The sequence below is a fragment of the Silurus meridionalis genome, chromosome 4 (assembly GCF_014805685.1).
Source record: "Silurus meridionalis isolate SWU-2019-XX chromosome 4, ASM1480568v1, whole genome shotgun sequence".
In the NCBI taxonomy this organism is placed as follows: domain Eukaryota; kingdom Metazoa; phylum Chordata; class Actinopteri; order Siluriformes; family Siluridae; genus Silurus; species Silurus meridionalis.
The window spans coordinates 16,801,433-16,822,224 of record NC_060887.1 but is presented as its reverse complement, the minus strand read 5'-3'; the positions used below and the strand labels follow the sequence as shown (position 1 = coordinate 16,822,224).

The 20,792-nt window shown below is 37.6% G+C and overlaps 3 protein-coding genes across 8 annotated transcripts; all 3 read left to right on the top strand.

The window, feature by feature from the left end:
• Positions 1–31: 31 nt before the first annotated feature.
• LOC124384162 (tubulin gamma chain-like) lies at positions 32–5,129 on the top strand. Of its 2 annotated transcripts, none has more exons than XM_046846786.1 (11): positions 32–174; positions 257–398; positions 484–579; positions 659–720; positions 1,087–1,224; positions 1,383–1,524; positions 1,616–1,807; positions 2,025–2,120; positions 2,260–2,335; positions 4,387–4,522; positions 4,667–5,129. In XM_046846786.1, the coding sequence occupies exons 2-11, from the start codon at positions 301–303 to the stop codon at positions 4,891–4,893; spliced, it is 1,263 nt and encodes a 420-aa protein (XP_046702742.1). In that variant the 5' UTR covers positions 32–174; positions 257–300; the 3' UTR covers positions 4,894–5,129. The 2 variants fall into 2 exon arrangements, with proteins under 2 accessions (XP_046702742.1, XP_046702743.1); XM_046846787.1 differs by having other exon boundaries at positions 34–174; positions 297–398.
• A 2,268-nt stretch (positions 5,130–7,397) lies between these two features.
• rbm12bb (RNA binding motif protein 12Bb) lies at positions 7,398–12,609 on the top strand. 3 transcript variants are annotated; one of them, XM_046848152.1, is made up of 2 exons: positions 7,398–7,583; positions 8,726–12,609. In XM_046848152.1, exon 2 carries the CDS (start codon positions 8,746–8,748, stop codon positions 10,633–10,635), a length of 1,890 nt encoding a protein of 629 aa, XP_046704108.1. In that variant the 5' UTR covers positions 7,398–7,583; positions 8,726–8,745; the 3' UTR covers positions 10,636–12,609. The 3 variants fall into 3 exon arrangements, with proteins under 3 accessions (XP_046704108.1, XP_046704107.1, XP_046704106.1); XM_046848151.1 differs by having other exon boundaries at positions 7,398–8,128; XM_046848150.1 differs by having other exon boundaries at positions 7,398–8,431.
• A 348-nt stretch (positions 12,610–12,957) lies between these two features.
• On the top strand, positions 12,958–19,567 carry gra (granulito). Of its 3 annotated transcripts, none has more exons than XM_046846304.1 (7): positions 12,958–13,083; positions 15,598–15,674; positions 15,795–15,847; positions 15,983–16,058; positions 16,800–16,906; positions 17,025–17,076; positions 18,821–19,567. In XM_046846304.1, exons 2-7 carry the CDS (start codon positions 15,602–15,604, stop codon positions 18,853–18,855), a joined length of 396 nt encoding a protein of 131 aa, XP_046702260.1. In that variant the 5' UTR covers positions 12,958–13,083; positions 15,598–15,601; the 3' UTR covers positions 18,856–19,567. The 3 variants fall into 3 exon arrangements, with proteins under 3 accessions (XP_046702260.1, XP_046702261.1, XP_046702259.1); XM_046846305.1 differs by lacking the exon at positions 12,958–13,083 and adding an exon at positions 13,547–14,085; XM_046846303.1 differs by lacking the exon at positions 12,958–13,083 and adding an exon at positions 13,549–14,018.
• The last annotated feature ends 1,225 nt before the right edge of the window (positions 19,568–20,792 follow it).

The following is a 20,792-nucleotide window of genomic DNA, read 5'->3' as shown; positions in this document are numbered from 1 at the left end:
CAGAGAACACCATCACACTGATCAGCACACTTCAAGTCGAGCGCTCAAAAGGCGGTTATAAGCAGTCACAGCAGGCCCTGGATCGGGTTCGAACCGCCGACTGGTCGTGGGTTTGTTACACGGAATGAAATGAAACACGGATTTGGTTAGCTGCGAGAGCTAGCACCGTTTAAGGTAAATACAGACTCTGTACATTAATCAGATATGTAGCTGTTTTGTTATTGATTTAGTTCAACACACATTTGTCATTGATTAGGCGTGTTATAATGCTGTATAACTTCCTAACGCCTGGTCAGAAGTATGTCTGCTGTAGTGCTGCAAGTTGGCCAGTGTGGGAATCAGCTGGGCCTGGACTGGTGGAAGCTCATTACACAAAAGTCAAAACAGCACAAGAAAAGGTAACTACCTCAATTACAAACCAAACAACAAAACATATCGTTTAATGGCTTTTTTTAAGACAATATGGTCCTTTTTTTTTTTTAGATGTCCTTTCAGTTCCAGGAATGGTGAACTAGCAGCAGTGTGTGTTGACACTGAGCCCAAAGTCCTCAGAAATGCTTACAAGTTTGTCAAAAAGAAGTAAATAATCATCACAAAGACAAAAAAAAAAACATTTTAATGTTATTGGAGGAATTTCAGTATTTGTTCTGTCCTCCAGAGTGATCCATCCATCCAACATTATAGAGGGAAAAGGTGGACGTGGAGGAAACTGGGCCTATGGTCAGTCCAGAGTGCTGCTCAATCCTTAACAATGCAGATACACTTTTTATAGTTCATGGTACATATAATGAACATATGTTATATAAAGCACAATTATTTAGAAGGGGCAGATTTATTTTAAGTTTTGTCCTGACAAACCTAACAGTTTAAAATGACCAAAAAAAAAATTCAGCATTTACACCAGGTAAAGACAATAAAAATGTAATTTTGCAATGTTTTTAATGACGATAACAATAAACGATTATAATATATGATCTGTCGCATGGCCATATTAAAAAAATAGGCATGTGTACTTTTAATTATGGTGAATTATTTGTTGTGTTTCTCAAAAAACAAAGGAACCTGAGCTGTTGATGTATAAAACAGGTTACCATGGAGGAAGAGGTGAGACTGAGAATGCTTTACTCCAGCAAACAATGGAGGCAGTGCGTCGAGAGGCAGAGAGACAAGATTACTACGGTGGAACTGTGCTCCTGCACAGTCTGAGTGGAGGCACAGGGTCCGGTGAGCAGCGTGGCCCTGCAGTTAATCTATAATCACTTCATATCTAATTACACTCTTCAGTGTGGAAAAGACATTTATTCGATAGAGAAGACCAATGAAATCGATTGATTTGCTCAAAATAGAAAGTATATATTATTTTCACCTGTACGGACTGGCAGGTTTTGGTTCACGACTGTGTGAGGATATTCGTGAGGAGTTTCCTGTGGGTCATATCCTGACCGTGTCCGTGGTCCCTCATCAAAGTGGAGAGAGCCCGCTCCAGCACTACAACACTTTATTGAGTCTAGCAGCACTACACAGGTCTTACAAATGTTAATTTCAACGATCTGCTCTCTAAAAATCTAATTTTATTTTTTCAGTTTTGCGTAATTACGTTTTCCATAACTTGCAGGTCAACCGACGGCATACTTCTGTTTCATAATGACCATGTATTAAGTCAGGCTGGCTTTCAACAGAAATCACATGCAGGGTTTGGAGCTGTCTCCTGTGGTTTTCCACAAAGCACACTTTCAGCAATGAATGCACACATAACCTCGTGCATGGCCGGACTCTTGATGCCACTGAGGTCTTTGACTACAGGCAGGTAAATGTGATTCTGTGGCAAAATCGGGCTATTGAGCATAACTAATTATAACTGTTTTTATCTGACCTTATTTAGGCCTAAAATCCGATCCTTTCTTTTCATTTAGTAGATTTTCAGGTGTTTATAATACCATTAATAATCCATTTGGTTTGGGATTGTGCATATGGGTGTGATGGTCAGGTCTCCACAAACTTCAGTTTTTTTGTTTTGTTTTAAGTGGCCAAGGTTTGGGAATAGAACCATGGGAGTTGGTGAGGTCTGTATGTCCAGTTCCTACAGCCAAACTACTTTACACTGCCCAAGCTTCTGCAAGGTAAGTTGTGGATAGTTCAGAAGGCCAATTCTGTTTTAATATTTTGAGATTTTTGTGTCATTGGATATTTTACTTGTGTATTAATGAAGTTTGTACATTGCTAATAACATTGCTTGTATCTTTTTATGACTCTCTCTAGTGAAACAACACACTGGGACACGTTAGTCAGTGAAACACTTCGGAATCTACCTCAGTTTTCGCCTGATGGAAAACCTGTATCCTTTAATAGGCATTACAGTGGGGGAAGTAATTATTTGATCCCCTGCTGATTTTGTGAGTTTACCCCTTACAAAGAAATGAACTGTCTAGATTTTTTATGGTAGGTTTATTTTAACAGAGAGAGACAGAATATAAAAAAAATCTGAAAGTTTATAAATTAATTCGTATTTGATAGTTAAATAAGTATTTGATCCTGTACCAACCAGCAAGAATTCTGACTCCCACAGAGCCAAATTAGTCCTGTACCTTTTAGAAAAGTACTCTTAATATAAACTCATTATATCTATAAAAGACACCTGTTCCAGAATCAACCTCTTCAATTCAAACCTCTCCACCACCATGGGAACGAAAAAAGAGCTGTCAAAAGACATCAGGGACAAGATTATAGACCTGCACAAGGCTGGAATGAGCTACAAAACCATCAGATTGTTGTCTTGGCCTTATGTTTTTGTTTATTGTCATGCTGGAAGACACGTCCAGGCCAGGAGGTTCTCATCCAAGATTCTACAGTGCATGGACCCGTTCATGTGGTGAAGTCTTCCTGTACCCTTAGCAGAGAAACAGCCCCAAAGCAGAATGTTTCCTCCTCCATGTTTGATAGTGGTGATGGTGTTTTTGGGGTCATATTCAGCATTTCTCTGCCTCCAAACACTGCGAGTCTCATCTGTCCACATCACATTCTCCCAGCCATTCTCTGAATCATTCAGGTGTTCGTTGGCAAACTTCAGACGGGCCTGTTCATGTGCATTCTTTAGCAGAGAGACCTTGGTGTGTTACCAATGGTTGTCTTGGTGACTTTCCGAGCTCCGTTAAAATCATTAACAAGCTCCTCCCGTGTAATTCTGGGCTGATCCCTCACCTTTCTCAGAATTTATTCTATTTTTATTACCTCATGAGGTGAGACTTTGCATGGAGCTCCAGAGCGAGGGCGATTTGACTTATCTTGTATTTTTTCCATTCTCAAGTCTTGTAGCCTATTCCAGCCTTGTGCAAGTCTACAATCTTGTCCCTGACAGCTCTTTGGTTGTTCCCATGGTGGTGGAGAGGTTTGAATGGATGGGGTAGGGGTAAGTTGATATAAGGAGTTCTTTCTTAAAGGTACAGGACTAATTTAGGTGTGTGGTGGTCAGAATTCTTGCTGGTTGGTAGGGGATCAAATACAAATTAATTTATATATAACATCTTTTCTTTCTGGATTAAAAAAAAAATAAACCTACCATAAATATTCTGGACTGTTTGTTTTTTTGTAAGGGGGCAAATTTACATAATCAGCAGGGGACTCAAAGAATTATTTCCCCCACTGCAGGTAAATCGGGATCATTTGCATGTTTGGTGAAATCACAACGCTTATTATCAAGATTGAAGTAAAACAAGTATTCAGGGCCTTCGAAATTGTCTGAGAGTACTGAAGATTATTCACAGACCATCAAAGTGTTAACCACTGAAAACTGGCGTTATTGTGTATACACAGTAACATGCTGAGTCAGCTAAAAAAATTTTTTTTTTTTTTTTTTTTTACCTTTATATTTGTTTCACATTCATTTCTAAAGCTATACAGGATTAGGAAAATGCTACAGTTAGCTAATTTCATAAGAAGTTATTATTATGTGGTTTATGCTGTGCTTTGCTTAGATTTTGTTGCATGCATCAGTAAATCAAATAGAATACAATTCCCAAACTGTGTAATAAATAATTGATCTAAAGAAAAATAACCATTACAGTGTAATAATATATTAAATAGCACATATTTATTCATATACACACATATTTATTCATATATACATACATATTTATTATGGCTGTTATTGTGATTGATCTTGCAGCAGTGACTGGGATCAGTGATACTGTGGTATAACTGCTAATTCTGCAAACACATCAAGTGAAAACAGTACTAATTTGTTTACCTCCTACCCAATATTAGCCTACACCCCTATTTCACACCCAGTACTAGAGTTGAAATTCCTGTTCTTGTTCCCGGTATAGGGTTACTGTTGAAACTAAGTCTCATTATTTTTGTGCGTGGGTTATTCCTTATTGCCGAGTGCAGTATTCTAGTCGTGCTGTGCTGGCAGTTGCACGTGGCAACCAGGACAACACTTTTATCCTTTCAAATGTCTTGCAGAAGTTGCAGCAAGGACATAGATGTGTCCCATGGAATCCTTTTCCTGTTGACCACTGGACTGGTGAGCTATCATGTGCTTGGTTTGGCAAAAAACAGTCATTTGTCACAATTTTAGTGTAAGCAATTGTGTGAAAATGCTTTTGTATTGTATTAAAGGACACAAAGGCATACTCAAGACGTGTAACTTCTTTTTCTTATTTTCCAGATCCCCGAAATGAGGCTAAAGTGTCCTTGTCCACCCGTACACTCACTGTATGTTCCAACCACAGCAGTGTCACGAGGTTATTAGGCCATGTAGTTCAACGCGCCACAGAGATGTTAAGTGCACGAGCTTATCTACACTGGTACGAGCGTTATGGAATAGGGATGGAAGAATTTCAGCAGGCATTAAATACAATTTCCGGTTTAATTGAGGAGTACGAGTCTCAGTGATGCTTAGAACAGTCACTGAATTATGATACGTTTAAATGCATAGATGGTGTATTTGGGTTTTAAAAAGTCTTCACATGCTAGCAAGTTCAAGGCTTTGAAGGTATCTTTAGCTGCATCTGCTGGTGAAACGATATAATCTGTGATATATGGTTTATACATGGTCCGGTATTAATTGTTGAAACCATAAAAAAATAAAAATTAAAAAAATTAAATTAAATAAAGAAAATATAAAGGTTTTAAAGGTGCAAAAAAAAAAAAGAATCAAAGGTTTTAAAAAATGCATACTTCAAATCACATTTCTTCCTGAAAGTACATTACTTTGCTACAACACAGTCTGTTGTGTTATTCCACTTACACCACAAATATTTGCCAACTATTACAGAGGTACATTCCTTGAGGTGCTCCTAATGAAATGAATGATTAATGTATTAAGGTGTTCCTGATTAAAGTGAGCAGTTAGCATATAGAACAATTCTGTTAAAATGAAATGGTTAATGTATCTTATGTAAATGGTAAATGTATCCATTTGGTTGTATATGTTGTATTGTGTATGTTGTATCATTACAGGTTAAACCAATGGGCCTGTGCACTGTATACACAGATACATTAACCTTTCATTAACCTTGCTTTTGAATGTGCTCAAGCGTAAAGTAAGTAAAAAGCCAACGTACTGATCTACAAGAACTATATTTTAATCATTTATGCAAATTCATTGGTGTATTGCATAAATGTGTCTAATGTACATGCTTTTGCACATCATACATATTTTAGGAGCTAATTGTCTATTGTTACAGCAGGCACACACATCATTCAAACTCACAAAACTGCAGGGTAATGGTCATTTAACACAGTTTATGTATTCACTTTAAATTAGCATGTTATTCAGAGAAAAAGTGAGGTAAAAGTTTCTGCAAACATAAAATACTATTATAAAATAAAACAGGAGTAGTGCTACACTTCATACCAGAATGCTTAAACTATAAAAACTTAAACTTATAAAGGGGGTGATTATTTATATATATATATATATATATATATATATATATATATATATATATATATATATATATATATATATATATATATATAGAATGAATACGGTTTTATTTGACCCCCTTTATGTAGTCTCATGGTAATGAAACATTTTCTTAAAAAAAAAAAAAAAATATATATATATATATATATATATATATATATATATAACATGACTTTGATGAGGAATTCACAGAATATATGCATGTATGCTTTTTAGTATCAAACATGGAACAATATCATACAAGAGACAAGATTTCCGTAAGAACATGTAAAATGACTGTGTTTTTGAGGGTCACCAGAAACTTCAGTTTGATTTTACTTGTATAGTGCTTTTTACAATGGATCTTGTCCCAAAGCAGTGTTACAGAATGAAATAGATTTATATTAATAGGCAGTGTTGGGCAAAGACACATAAAAATAAAATACCAAATATCTTTGTGTTTCAAAATAAACTACAAAATACAGCAACCACACTATGTATCAAAATAAATGACTGTATTTTTGTATTTTAAAAATAATAAAAAATACTTTTACAAGAAAGCATGAAATTTCAATTGGCGTATTTAGTCAATCCCTTCACCATAACTCTGACTCAGCTGATTAAGTAAACAATGTTTGATAGCAACAGCTTTTCTCTGGCCGAGTCACACAATAAATCATTATTCACATACATAATCCCTGTGATCTCCCAGATGAAGGTTACTTGGTGTTTGGTAATAAAGGGCTACTTTGCATCAGCAACACTGACTTACTGACAAACAAGTTATTCATAAGAACCGATGGCAGCAGTGTTCATAGCAACTAGTTTCTAACTAATTAATCATTTGATTTGGTAATCATAAATATAATAATATATGATGTGTCAGGCAGTCATTCATGCAAATCAAATATTTATTTATCAATCAATGGACACCTGTTTGGAAGCTGGCAGCCTGCACGTTTCTTACCTTCACCACCTTCCTCCATATGGATCAATTTTCTGTTCTGATCTCAACAAGTCTGGGTAAAGTACTGAGTAGGCTCCGATCAGAGGCCTCATTTTTTATGTCATCATGTAGACTTTTTACAAAAGTATTAAACAGTATTTTAACAATACCAAACACAGGTATTTTTGATACAAAATATGAAGCTATTTTCATCAACCCTATCAAACACAAATGACAAAATACTATGTTATACTTGAAAAATGCATATTTTAACCCCATCCTCATCTTGACAGTGAGTTTCCATTCGTCATAGTGTCATCACTGTTTAGGTTATCAAATGTTCCCGAAGGACTCTTAAATGCAAAAGTGTTCATGACAAGTGGAGTTTTAACTCATAGTACCAGACTGTTTACAATTTTTAATAAATGCTTTGCGGGTTTAAAAACATATTTTATTAGTTTGCTTGTAAATCTCTTAGTTTTCAGCCATCACTGTGTTGTTGCCCTCCGTACTCTAGATGGCGGTGTGTGCAGAAGCTCCGTTCCTGTGACTAACGCAGAGCAAGAAGACGCTCCTCTCGCTATCTCGCTGCTGGGCGGATTGATACTCTGACACGTTTTCTTGTCAGGAAAAAGACTGAACTGCTAAATTTAGAAGTCTAATACTCTGTTTAAGAGTACATCAGTGGTTTAATAAGCTAAATAAGGCGCTGGTCCTGTGGCAGCTTGTGTAAGTGATCCGGTATTGCGCTTCTGATTATGCGTCTATGATTTGTATGTGCGTCATCATGGCGGCCATGTCGAGCATCGTTCTGGTGTGAAGCAATTACTTCTGCCTGCAAAGTACCTAGAAGAATTCGGATTGCGATCTTGTTGTTGTTGCGGTTTTCCTGGTGTGTGTTGTGTTTTACATCCCGTCTGGGGGTTTAGCCACCGTGTCTTGTAACAGTCTTATGGAAGCTGCTAATGCTATGGAGTTTGTACACACACTTCGATCTGGTTTGGTCTTTCACAGGTTGAAGACAAGTGTCTTATACAGGCTTTATTCCGGCCTGTATTCCCTGGATAGCCTCTGGATTTACCTCAGTCCCGAGAAGGATAAAACAGTTATTGAAGATGAATGAATGTCTAATTTTTTTTTCTTCACCTTATCTCTGTGTCTACCTCGAGGATATTCCCTTCTTGGTTATTGCACCAGATAATGTCTCAGGCCTTGGGATATCTTGCTGAAGTGAGATGCTATTTGAAAAGTTGGATTTGGTTTTGAATTCAAAGGTAAGTCTGATGTGGTGGAAATGGCATCATGAAATAACTGAATTCTTCAATGGAAAATTGACCGGTTATGTGCTTTGGAGAACCACTGAAGTCTCGGACATGGTGAAATGGGTGAATGGGATTTTTGTGGAATGTCAGTCTTTGTATTCAGTTTCACTTGTAGCAGGAGACGGTGTCGTGGTGTGTCATCTGAATGAACTTTGACAGAATGATGTGATTGGTGTGATTGTGTTATAACACTAGGAACAGTCTAGTATCATTGACGGAAATGGGCGGCGTATTGAGCATGAGGAAATCGCAAAGGTATGAATGCCGGATGAAACATTTTCTTTTTTTTTTTGAGAATTGGAGTGCTGTATTTTTTTGTGGAGGACAGGACAAGTAACAAGACAACACAATAAACCTGTTACGAAGAACAGGAAATCAGTTGCGTAGTAACACGTGATCGGCGCTATTATTTTTTGTGTGCATTATGTTAAATCACTCGGGTTCATTATTATGCGTTGGTTTTTGGAAAATGGAAGAGCTTGAATATTGTGACATGGTGGATGATGGCCAAGATGGAGATAACACTATCATGTGTACTTTTGTCTGCAGGTGCTGTTGTGTGTGCCATCATGGCAGTGGTCATCCGCTTACAGGGACTTAGAATCACAGCTGGTTCAGAGGACATTCGCAATTTCTTCACTGGCCTTAAAATCCCCGATGGTGGGGTTCATATAATTGGCGGCGAACTCGGGGAAGCGTTCATAATTTTTGCATCTGATGAAGATGCAAGACGGGCGATGAGTCGCTCAGGAGGATGCATTAAAGGCTCTCCTGTCAACTTGCTTTTGAGTAGCAGGTCAGAGATGCAGAAGGTCCTCGAGGAAAGCACAAGAAAATCTGAAACGGTTAACAGGAGAAATTACAAGGAGGTTGTCAAAAGACCAGGAGTCAAAGGAGGACCCCCGTCACCAAACGAGGACATTCAAGTAGATATGCGAAGAGGAGATAATCAAAACATGGGAATTAGACCTCTTCTAGCTTTTCCTAATGACTCTCGGTCTCAGAGGAAAGAAAGAACTAAAGATAGCATCTACTTGTACTTGTCTGGAATGCCATTCTCAGCAGCGAAGGAGGATGTTCGTGTCTTTTTTGAAGGTTTGCAAATCGATGACCTAATTTTCATGCGAAACAATTATGGAATGTTTAATGGTTGTTGTTTGGTCAAGTTCAGAACCAGAGAGGATACCATTGAAGGTCTGAAGAAGGATCGGGAATACATTGGGCCACGGTACATTAGAGTAATGCCGGCTTCGGAGCATCAGTGGGTCAAATCAGGGGGTTCAGTTAATCCAGAAGGGACAAGTCCGAGAAGACACGTCTCATCGCGCTCAAAATCTCGCTCTCCTATTCGCCATCGGTCTCATTCCCCTTCCAATGAAGAGTTTGGTGTGTTGTATGAAAACCTCTCATATTCAGTTGAAAAGCGAGATATAAAAGCCTTACTCCATCCCGTGTCTTTGACAGACGACCAGATCAGTATTGTTGTTGATAACCATAGTAACAGGAGCAAATCAGCTATTGTGGTGTTCAAGAATCTAAAGGATTATTGTTCTGGCCTGGCTCACCATAAGGAGACCTTTTTGCACAGTGTTATTTATGCGTCTCCTGTCTCCAAAGAAAAGATTGCCACTATATTTGAGTCTACTCAGTACCCAAGAAAAGACCACAGAAGTTCCAGCAAATCATCTGAGCATTCACAAAAGAGTGTGTATGACTCTGAAAGACGATGCATATATGTTCGCAACCTGCCTTTCGATGTCCGGAAAGTAGAGATCATGGACTTCTTCCATGGATTCCAGCTTGCAGAAGACAGGCTTTTCCTGCTCCATGATGAGCGAGGAGCCGGACTTGGGGAGGCGTTAGTGGTTTTTCAGACAGAAACGGAGGCAATGATGGCCCAGTCTCTGAACGGGCGAAGATTTCTTGGATCGGAGGTCATGCTGAAATGCATCACCTTGACTCAGATGCAAGAATTTGGTATTGAAAACAGCAGCAAACCCGAGAAGAAATCTCCGAGCAAATCGCCAAGATACAGCGGTGAGCAGAATTTCCTTAATGACGGAATGTATCAGGACAATTATGACATGATGCCAGATACCCAACACTATGGTCCTGGAAAGAGTGGTCTATTGGATGATTTTGAAAACCCAGATGCTTATGGACAGGGGCCCTGTGCTTCTGACGTACAACAGTATGGACCATCTGACCAACTATTTAATCAGCCTACTTGCGTCCGGTTGCTCAATCTACCATCTAAGATAAGGGATGATGAAATCTATGACTTCTGCTACGGGTACAGAGTAATTCCAGGGTCGGTCTCATTGCAGTATAATAGGTTTGGAGCACCTACAGGTACTGCAACTGTTGTGTTTGAAAGCCACAGTGAGGCAGTCACTGCTGTCCAAGAATTAGATGGAAGACCCATTGGTACAAGGAAAATTAATGTTGTGTTTGTGTAAAATGAGAGACTCTGGGCATTTTATCAGACACTTAATTGCAACGATTTGTTTTGTTTTATTATTTTTTATTTTTCAGAAACATTTTAGAAAAGGTTGTAGTTATTCTGGTATATGTGCTACTGTTTTATAGTTATTGGTGTTTAAAATCAACGTTTTTCATTCAACATTCTCATAGAAAATTTTGTTCACATGTTAGTGTGTGTCATGATTGATATTGACTGTTAAGCCACTATAATAATAATTTAAAATGCTTACATGGTATTTTTCTTTTCTTTTTTTTTTGTTACTTGATGCATAAAAACAGAAACTGAACATTTCCTATTGTGATTGGTAGGTTTTGTGCATTATATGGTGATGATTTATTTAATTTTCCCAGGCAACAAAGTGTGTGTAAGAGTGTAAAAACCAAATACAAAAACGAAGTACAAAGCCCAACTGGGATGATGAACATCCTTTAAATTGGGTTGGAAAACAAATATGACAACGTTCTGGTGGAATTTACTGAACCTACTAATGGATAAGCATTTTATGAGCATGCTTGAATGGCCATTACAAACAGGGACAGGTACGGACAGTGTGGAATCTTCAACACTCAAATGTATTTATACGTACACCCACTGATCACTATAATGTAATAACTTGCAAAAGCCCTTGCTCATTCATGCTGTTGTTTTTACTCAGCCAGTCATACGGCAGTGGTGCAGTCGAAACAGCCGCGGATGCATTTTTTCAGACAATGTTATTCAGAGTTTATACAAAATGGTATAAAAACAACGAGCAAATGTTTTATATATATATACATACATACATACATACATACAGTGCACTGGTGTGAAATTATGGGTTGATTGAGTTATTGCATGAATGAGCAGGGGTTCAGGGTCGTCGTTTTAAGAGCCTGGTGATTGTAGTTAGACAGATGTACACAAGATTTACCAAGTAACTTTGCTAAGACTCACACAGAAGTAAAACATGTTTAAAAACTGGATAAACTTAATTCAACGGCCTCCTGATCTAATCCCTGGAGTGTTTGGGGACCTGTACATGACCAGCATCTTTATCAGACCCCTGAGAGAGACACTGGTTTTTTTTTTTTTTTGTGAAGAGACTTAGTGCCAAAGATGCAGTTACATGCGTTCACGGCATTTACTTTTGATTTGAATATATCCCCCCATATTCATGGGGTATAAGCGTGCATTTATGTTCGGTTTTGTTACATTTAAGATAATTTACTACTGTATGTATAATGCACTCATTTACTAATATTAATGGTTTGGTTTGTTGTTATTAACAAACCCATTCTTATGTTGTTTTTTTTAATACAAGTGCAATGGCATAATTTTTATATTGCTGCAGTTCAGTATTATTAGAATGCATGAAAGTGTTTTAATGAAGCAAATACAGTGCAACCTCGATACTCCTGAAGGTTATGTTCCAGGACCCCCCTAGTTCTAGGAGTAACAAAAAAACTGCGGTTTTGCAGCCCAAATAGGTGTACAGTGTAATGTACCGTATTGTGAACACAACAAAAATTGTGAATTGTCAAAAAATGTTTTATTTACTACTTTAAATGAAATATTACAATAATAAAAGTACAAACTCTGTTTTGAACTTTCGACTTCTCGCAAACTATCATATTTTTTCTCGAGTTACTCTCAGTCCAGTTCCAAATGAAAAGTCGTGAACTGTCGAGGTCACGTGTATCGAGGTTCCACTGTAAATGGTCTACGGATTATATGGATGGTGACCCTCAAACAGTGGAGTAAAACTCTGGATGTGTTATATTCTTTTTTTTTTTTTTTTCCAGACATTGTTTCTTATCTAGTGTGCCTGTTTTTTTTTTAATCAATCAAAAGAATAAAAACTGTCACTCAAAGCCCATGTTGTGTATAAATCAATGTTTGCAAGGTACAGGAAACCCAAATATAATAACAGGAGTTTTACATATTTTTAATAAAGATTTCATAAACATTTGCCAGCTGTTAAGCAAGTACACACACACACACACACACACATTCGTATATGTAATTTTTTTTTTTTTTTTTTACACAATTTTAAAAGTATAAAAAAATGTTAACAAAATGTTTGTATGGCACAATATATGTAGATAAATGTAAGCTTTATATATTACAATATATGTAGATTGTATGTGCAATGATACAGAAATTATATGTATCGATTAATTACAGGTATATAGAAGATAATCTGGTATATGCTAAAACTTTACAATTACATACAGTAATTATATGTTTACTACATTTATTATAAAATATAATTATACATAAATTTAAGCAGAATGATTCCTGGTAGCTGGTAGTGAACCGTCAGTGTCGTAGTGGTGCAGTGTGGAGTTTAATGGGGTCATGGTTGGTGGAAAACTACAGGCCCTGAACCTGCTGGTTCTGGTGCGAATGTTCCTGCATCTCCTTCTGGATGGACAGTGGCGTTGTGAGTGGGTTTTGAGTGTCTTGGTGATGTGTGTTCTGTGTATACATCTACTGTGTTGAGGGTGCAGGTAGATACATGAGGTGGTTTCTGTTCACACACTGTGGAGCTGCCATACCACACTGTGAGGATAGAGTTGGTTAGGAGTTGCGTATTGTGCTATTCAGATAATAATATATATATATTTTTAGCACACGTTGCAGATTTTAAAAACTTTAATTGCGTGTAAATGGATTTCTGCCATCTAGGTTTGCTTTTCAGTCTACTGACTAACCAAAATGGCGGACCAGTGAATGGAGTCTTCCTCGTGACGTCACAGTCCCAGTCCCTGTAATGATAATTCACTTGGGTATGGAAGAGGGAATCATTTGAAATTAATAATATATAAAAATATAAAATCTCTCAAAATAAATGTATTATCTAGAGCGCACTAAAATAAAATAACAAAGACAACGGAAAAATACGTAAAAATATAGGCAGGAGCGTTGAGGCAGAGATTCTTCATTTTTTTATTTGATTTTAAACACATACTTGCTACAGTACCATGATTTTCTACATAATTAAAACAAAGTAGTAAAACTTGTATAAAAATGAATTCTCAATTACGAATCACGGATCATCTTTAGGGATTGATGTGCTCCGAGGTCATTTTCCAGGGCTATGTCCTAAACAGCATTCTGTTCCCTATGTAGTGTGCTCAAATGGTAGCCGGAACACCCTTTATAGTGCACTATAATGTCAGATAGAGAGCGGTTTAGGATGATCCCGGATGCTGAGCCCGGATTGGTTCACAAACCGTCCTGATCAGAGTGTGAGAGGCGCTGCACCGACCTGCATCTCTACATACTTACGTAGAACCGCAGTGTGTAGTACAGGAGATCTCACAGAGAGAAAGAGAGAGACATAGCACTGTTTCTCACGTTGGAGAAATTCCTCACGTAAGACACCGACGACAAGTTTTTACTGTAACCTTTTTCTCGACAGTGTGTATTGTTTGGTAATATGGTAAGGTTACATTTGAAAGAACTTTGTGAAAATGTTCAGTGGTGGCCGTTTGCTCCATCAGCCATCAGCCATGAACACGACCTGGCCTGCAAACTTTTTTTTTTTTTTAAATGATCTGGACATTGTTTTATCTCTTTGTCAACAAAAACATGTGTTTTTCTGTGTAGTAGATCTTGTATCTACTGAAATGTCATACATTCTTTTTAAATACTTGCATAAATCAAATAATATCAGTGTGTTTATGTTTGAAATGGCAGCCAGAGGAGCTCTTGCATCAGACAGCAGTGAACTGAACCTTAACAAACAGTGTTAAACCTGTTTACTATTAAACTTAACCAAACTATATCATCTATATGAGAGAGAGAGACATAAAGACATATATATATATATATATATATATATATATATATATATGTGTGTGTGTGTGTGTGTGTGTGTGTGTGTGTGTGTGTACTGATCAGTATTGTCATTATGACCACATGCCTAATATTGTGTTGATCCTCCTTTTGCTGCCAAAACAGTCCAGACTGTTCGAGCATTAACAACATTAACCTCTTCAGCAATTTGAGCTACAGGAGCTCGTCTGTTGAATCGGATCACACGGTCCAGCCTTCACTCCCTACGTGCATCCATGAAGCCACCCAGGACCCTGTCGCCAGTTCACCACTGTTCCTTCCTTGGGCCACTTTTGATAGATACTGACCACTGCAGACTGGGAACATCCTTCAAGAGCTGCAGTTTTGGAGATGCTCTGACTCATCTAGACATCACAATTTGGCCCTGGTCAAACTCGCCCAATTCCATTCTCTTGCCCATTTTTCCTGCTTCTAACACATCAATTTTGAGGACAAAATTTTCACATGCTGTCTAATATTTCCCACCCAACCAACAGGTGCTATGATGACGAGATAATTAGTTTCGTTCACTTTACCGGTCACGATGTTATAATGTCATAATGTTATGCCTGATCATTACACACACACACACACACACACACACACACAATATTGACCAGGAAATTGTCTCCAGTCTACAGTAAACCAACATTGTAATTTACATACAGGTACTACACATCAGTGCTGGACTGAAACAAGACATAGACTAATATATGTTTACAACTTAATGATTAAAGCAGAGAAGACGGTACACATTGGCCTAAGACAGACAGTGACAGTGCAGTGATTGTCCAGTTAAATAAGCATATTGCACATGGGTATGATATTTCAAAAGACTAATTTGCTAAAACATTTGTTTATAGATAAATTTCATGTTGTGGAATGTTTGCAGACTAAATTTCAATTATCAGTCACTCGTTTTTTTCACAGCAGTCCCCATTTATTTTCCGTTTTTAATAATACAAATACAATAAAATGAAAACAAAAAGGGACGCAAAACCTTAGTCATGAAGTTTGTCCCCTGGAAGGAAAACATTTTGCGACACCACACCGTTATTCGTTATTTATTTATAGGGTAGTTTACGAATCTTAATTCATGAACATTTCATTTTATCAGAATAATGGAGGGGTCCACAAGGAGGATGCGAAATCTAAAGCCAGCAAGGCCACTGCGCAGACTAAACTGTAATCAAGGTAACATCGATTCACTGTTCTCTCTGAACCACGCTACCAGTTTTTAAGTATTTTCTAACATGTTGCAGTGGACATTACTGTTTGCCTTTTTTCTAAAGTGTGTGCTGTTTATGTGTACAGTAGTCCAGACAAATGTAGAAGCTGAGCCTGTGAAGATGGGAACAGAAAACCCAGTAAGGCTGGGTTTTTGTATCTCATACTGTAAAATGCTCATTACAGTGTCAGGTTCTTTTCATTCATATCTGGTTTCCCTGGTTACTTTTTGCTAAATGAAACTGGTTCCTTTTTTGTTTCTCTGTTTGTTTCAGCTAAACCACATAATAATAGAGAATTGTATTGAAGTTCTTAAGCTCTCAAGCCAAAGTCTAGCACCTGCCAAATCAGGTAGGAGTCAGTTTTCAGATATTCACTCATTATTATTTTATTAAAAGAAACAGCAGGGTGTGCTGTTATATAGAAAAGCAGTCTACTGAAAAATTGATTTTTTTACTCACATCATTTCATTTTATTCATAACAATTTCTTTCATACCACAGCAGTCTGCCAATGATTACTATGTTAAAATGTTTCATAAACAGCTTGTTGTATTTTCTATCCTTTCATATTTACATTTATATATTTACCCAGTTAGACTTGTGATGTCATAGCCACTATAAACATTAATTTATCCACCAACATTTCCGTTTTATTCTCTCGAGATCAACAGGCCAAAAAAGACACAGCTTGGCATCTTATCAAGAAACTAGAAAGCACAAAGTCCTCTGTCCTGAATACTTTCACACAGTGTAAATCTTACTGTTACAGTGCAATATTAATACGCATTAATGGAGAACTGTTAGTTAAATTACAGCCAGCACTCTCGCTCAAGCTGATGTGATAAGCCAATCAGAATCAAGAATTTGACAGATCTGTAATATTATAAAATACAAGATATGAAGCAAGACCTGCATTATTATAAAAGGTTGCCAAATTGTGATTGTTAAATGATTCAGGTTTAATTGTAGGTTAATACTGAATAAGGTTTTATTTTCACTATGGTAACAACACTGTCGGCTGAAAAGCCCGATTTCCCTGTTTTGATTCAATGATATTATTGAGAGTAAAGCGGTGCTCTTGTTCTTGATAGAGAGAATATCATACAGCAGGGACTTCTTGATCAGCTTGGCAAATTCACCAATGGCAAAGAAAAGACCGGATTATCTACCATCTCACCCAGTAGTTCTGGTCAAAGGGGTAGGTTGCTGTTTATGGAATACTGTTTGAATGTCTATTTTATTATTACATGTTTTATACACACATTGTATATTATACACATGTTACTGTTCCTGTATTTCATTTTATTTATTCACAGAGGGAACTAGACACGCACAAGTTGTTGGGGGAAGCTGAGCTGAAGGGGACCTGTAAGTACATTTATATGAATTCCAGCATGTTCACCTTTTTTTTGTGAAATCAGATAAACAGTATGCAGGAAAAACATGTAACATGGAATATTTAAATAGAAGGAACATAAACATAGGACAGAAAGGCAGTCTAAAGACAGCACATAGGTGCCACATTCACATTTACCCTTAACTTACAGAAAGTATTGAAGTTATTTCTTTGAATAAATACAATCATTTATTTTTATTATTTTTATTAATTGCTCATTTAAGTACTTAAATATCAGGTAGGTTGGGAAATGCCTTTCTATAAAGATCAATTTTCATATAAGATTTTAAAGCAGAGACGGAAAAAGCAGATATAATACATACAGGGGGACTGTTCCACAGATTTGAGACCCTGACTACAATTTGGTAGACGTTTTGTCGTCTACTCTGGATCATCTAGCGGACCTAGACTAGATTTGCTAAGACTTTTAGCATTCATTTATACATTGCCATTGTAAGTAGGCTAATATTTGGGAAATATGAGCTATGCACATTAAAAAAAACAGATTACAAAATCATGCAAATCATGAATTATTATCTGTGTCCGAAAAAGATGGACTTGATCCAATTTTGGATACTATTCTTAGATGAAGAAAACTATACCTAACCAACATACTGTGTAAAAATCCTGCCATGTTCCCAAAATGAGTATAAAAGTTGTATGACACTCAGAACATAACATCAGCCAAATATACCTGGAGTGCAGAAAACGTATTCAGCCAGTTTAGAGCTTCAGGTTCAGGATTCACCAGAGCTGCACAGGTTGTTTCTCCATCTTCTGCTTGAGGATGCCCCACAGGTGCTCAATAGGTTCAGGTCTGGAGACTCCATCACCTTCAGCTTCCTCAGCAAAGCAGTTGTCATCTTGGACACCATCTGAGCCAAACAATTTTATTTAGTCTCATCAGACCACAGGACATGACTCCAGTAGTTCATGCTCTTGGACAGGTTCTCTTCAGCAAAATGTTTGTGGGTTTTCTTGTGAACCAGCTTCAGGGGAGGTTTCCTTCTGAAATGACGGCTATGCAAACTGACTTGCTGCAGTGTGTGGCGTACGGTCTGAGCACTGACAAGCAGATCTTCCGCTTCTTCAACCTCTAAAGCAATGCTGCAGCACTCATGCATCTGTTTTTTAAAGCCAGATTCTGCACCTGACACACAGCACCAGGGCTCTACTTCTTTGATGGACCCTCGCAAGGTCTGTTCCGAGCGGAACCCGTCTTGGAAAACCTCTGTATGCCCCTGACCACTGTGCTGTAACTCAGTTTCAGGGTGTTACGGATCTTCTTTTAGCCTCAGCCATCTTTGTGAAGAGCAACAATTCTGATTCTCAAATCCTCATAGAGTTACCATGAGGTTCCATATTAAACATCCAGTGGTCAGTATGAGAGACTTGTACTCAAAACACCAAATTTGAACTGCTCACCTTTGTATGGTCCTGTCAAACAGACAAAAACATAAACATGATAAATAGGACATGTGGCTTTGCATGGTTACACCATGTACAGCTGTTCTCACTTAGGGTGTACTCACTTTTGTTGCCAGATATTTTCACAATAATGGCTGTATGTCGAGTTATATATTGTATGTTTATGTTGTATAGAGAAGCCGAAAGAAAGTTTATGTTGTATATCAGTCAGGAATATATCTGGGATGACATATTACTATGTGCACTGAATAATTGTTTATGATTTGTTCTCCTCCTTCTTCTGTGTAGACACTCAAAATAAGGTGGCGTTTGTGTCCTGGTAGCCTGAAGAATGATTCCTGTCTGCTCGAGTTTCAACAGATTGAACCAACTTTAACATAATAACTAAGAAGCAATGAGAATTTCGACTCTGAAAAGCTTTACAGGATTGCATGTCATTTTGGAAATAGGGCAAGTTCAGAACTTTGAAAGGAATTTTTGTAACATGGAGTTTACGTTTTGACCTTTGACCATTTAATTTGAGCATTTAGACCAAATCCAGCGGTTTCTAATTTCAGTGTAAAGTGTGTGGACTTTAATTCTTACTTACTAACAAACACTACAATGACTTTGTGTGACACTTTATTTGTTCTTTTTTTTTTTTTTTTTGAAGTGAGATTCGAACAGAGTTTTATATTTAGTAACTAGCATGGTGTTGTGCTGCACTTTGTCTCTGAGGAGACTGTACCCCTGGGGTCTACATTGTACAAAGTTTACATGATTCCTTATAAGACTAAACTTCCTGCACATATTTATTTGCCAAAATAGACAATGATGCTAATATGTCAGTGTGCCTAACTGTAAATAAGGGGTTGGGGTGGGGGACATGGTAGACCATGGTATTTTTCAGTTTTCCAAAGTCAATGCACTCCTTTTACTGTTAGTGTGAAAGATTTTTAAGATTTCTACATGTCGTGTTTTGTAAATATTTTTGTGTGTTTTGGTGAAACCAAGTTCACAACTGTGAAAAAACAAATACAAGTCTAATCCAAGAAAGTGTTTACTTGTTCAATTATTCCACTTTGACTTGGTATAGATGGAAATCTAGATGACTTTTATTTCATTCCAGTGATTGTAAATGGTGTGCTTTATGCAAGAACCTTATTCTAGGTCATGATTTGGTTACATATTTAGACATCTGACCATCACACCCATGTGTCCCAAACTGTTTCAGAAAGTATAAAAAAGCGCATACTTGTAAAGAATGTCTCGAATAAGGGAAGATCAACAAACACAAGGCATTAAATCAAACTGCCTAATAGTGTGTGTGTGTGTGTGTGTGTGTGTGTGTGTGTGTGTGTGTGTGTGTGTGTGTGTGTGTGTGTGTGTGTGTGTGTGTGTTGACACATCTAAACAAAAAAGTGTTAAACAACCCAGAATATGTTTTATACAGTGGTGTGAAAAAGTCCTGATTTCTTATATTTTGCATGTTTGTCACACTTTAATGTTTCAGTTCAAACTAATTTAAATATTAGTAAAAGATAACACAAGTGAACACAACATGCAGTTTGTAAATGAAGGTTTTTATTATTGAGGAAAACAAAATCCAAAACTACATGGCCCTGTGTGAAAAAGTGTTGTAAAACTGTGGTTTATCACACCTGAGTTGAATTTCTCTCACCACACCCAGGCCTGATTACTGCCACACCTGTTCACAATCAAGAAATCTCTTAAATAGGACCTGGCTGACAAAGTGAAGTAGACCAAAAGATCCTCAAAAGCTAAACATCATGCTGAGATCCAAAGAAATTCAGAAACAAAGGAGAAAGAAAGTAATTGAGAACTATCAGTCTGGAAAATGACTACCTGCCTCAATGACTACCGCCCTGTAGCTTTGACCTCAGTAGTGATGAAGTGCTTCGAGAGACTGGTCAGAGACTTCATCACTGCATCACTATCAGACACACTGGACCCATTACAGTTTGCGTACCGTCAGAACCGCTCTACTGAGGCTGCATTGCTCATCTCCTCCACACCACGATGAGCCACCTGGACCAAAGAAACGGGAATTATGCAAAGATGTTGTTCGTGGACTACAGTTCAGCGTTTAACACCATAATTCCCTCCACACTCACCTCTAAGTTGGAGGTCCTGGGACTCAGCCAACCGTTGTGTCAATGGATCTCTAACTTCCTGACAGACAGACCACAAGCCGTACAGGTGGGAAAACACACCTCATCCACCCTCACCCTCAGCACTGGAGCTCCCCTGGGTTGTGTTC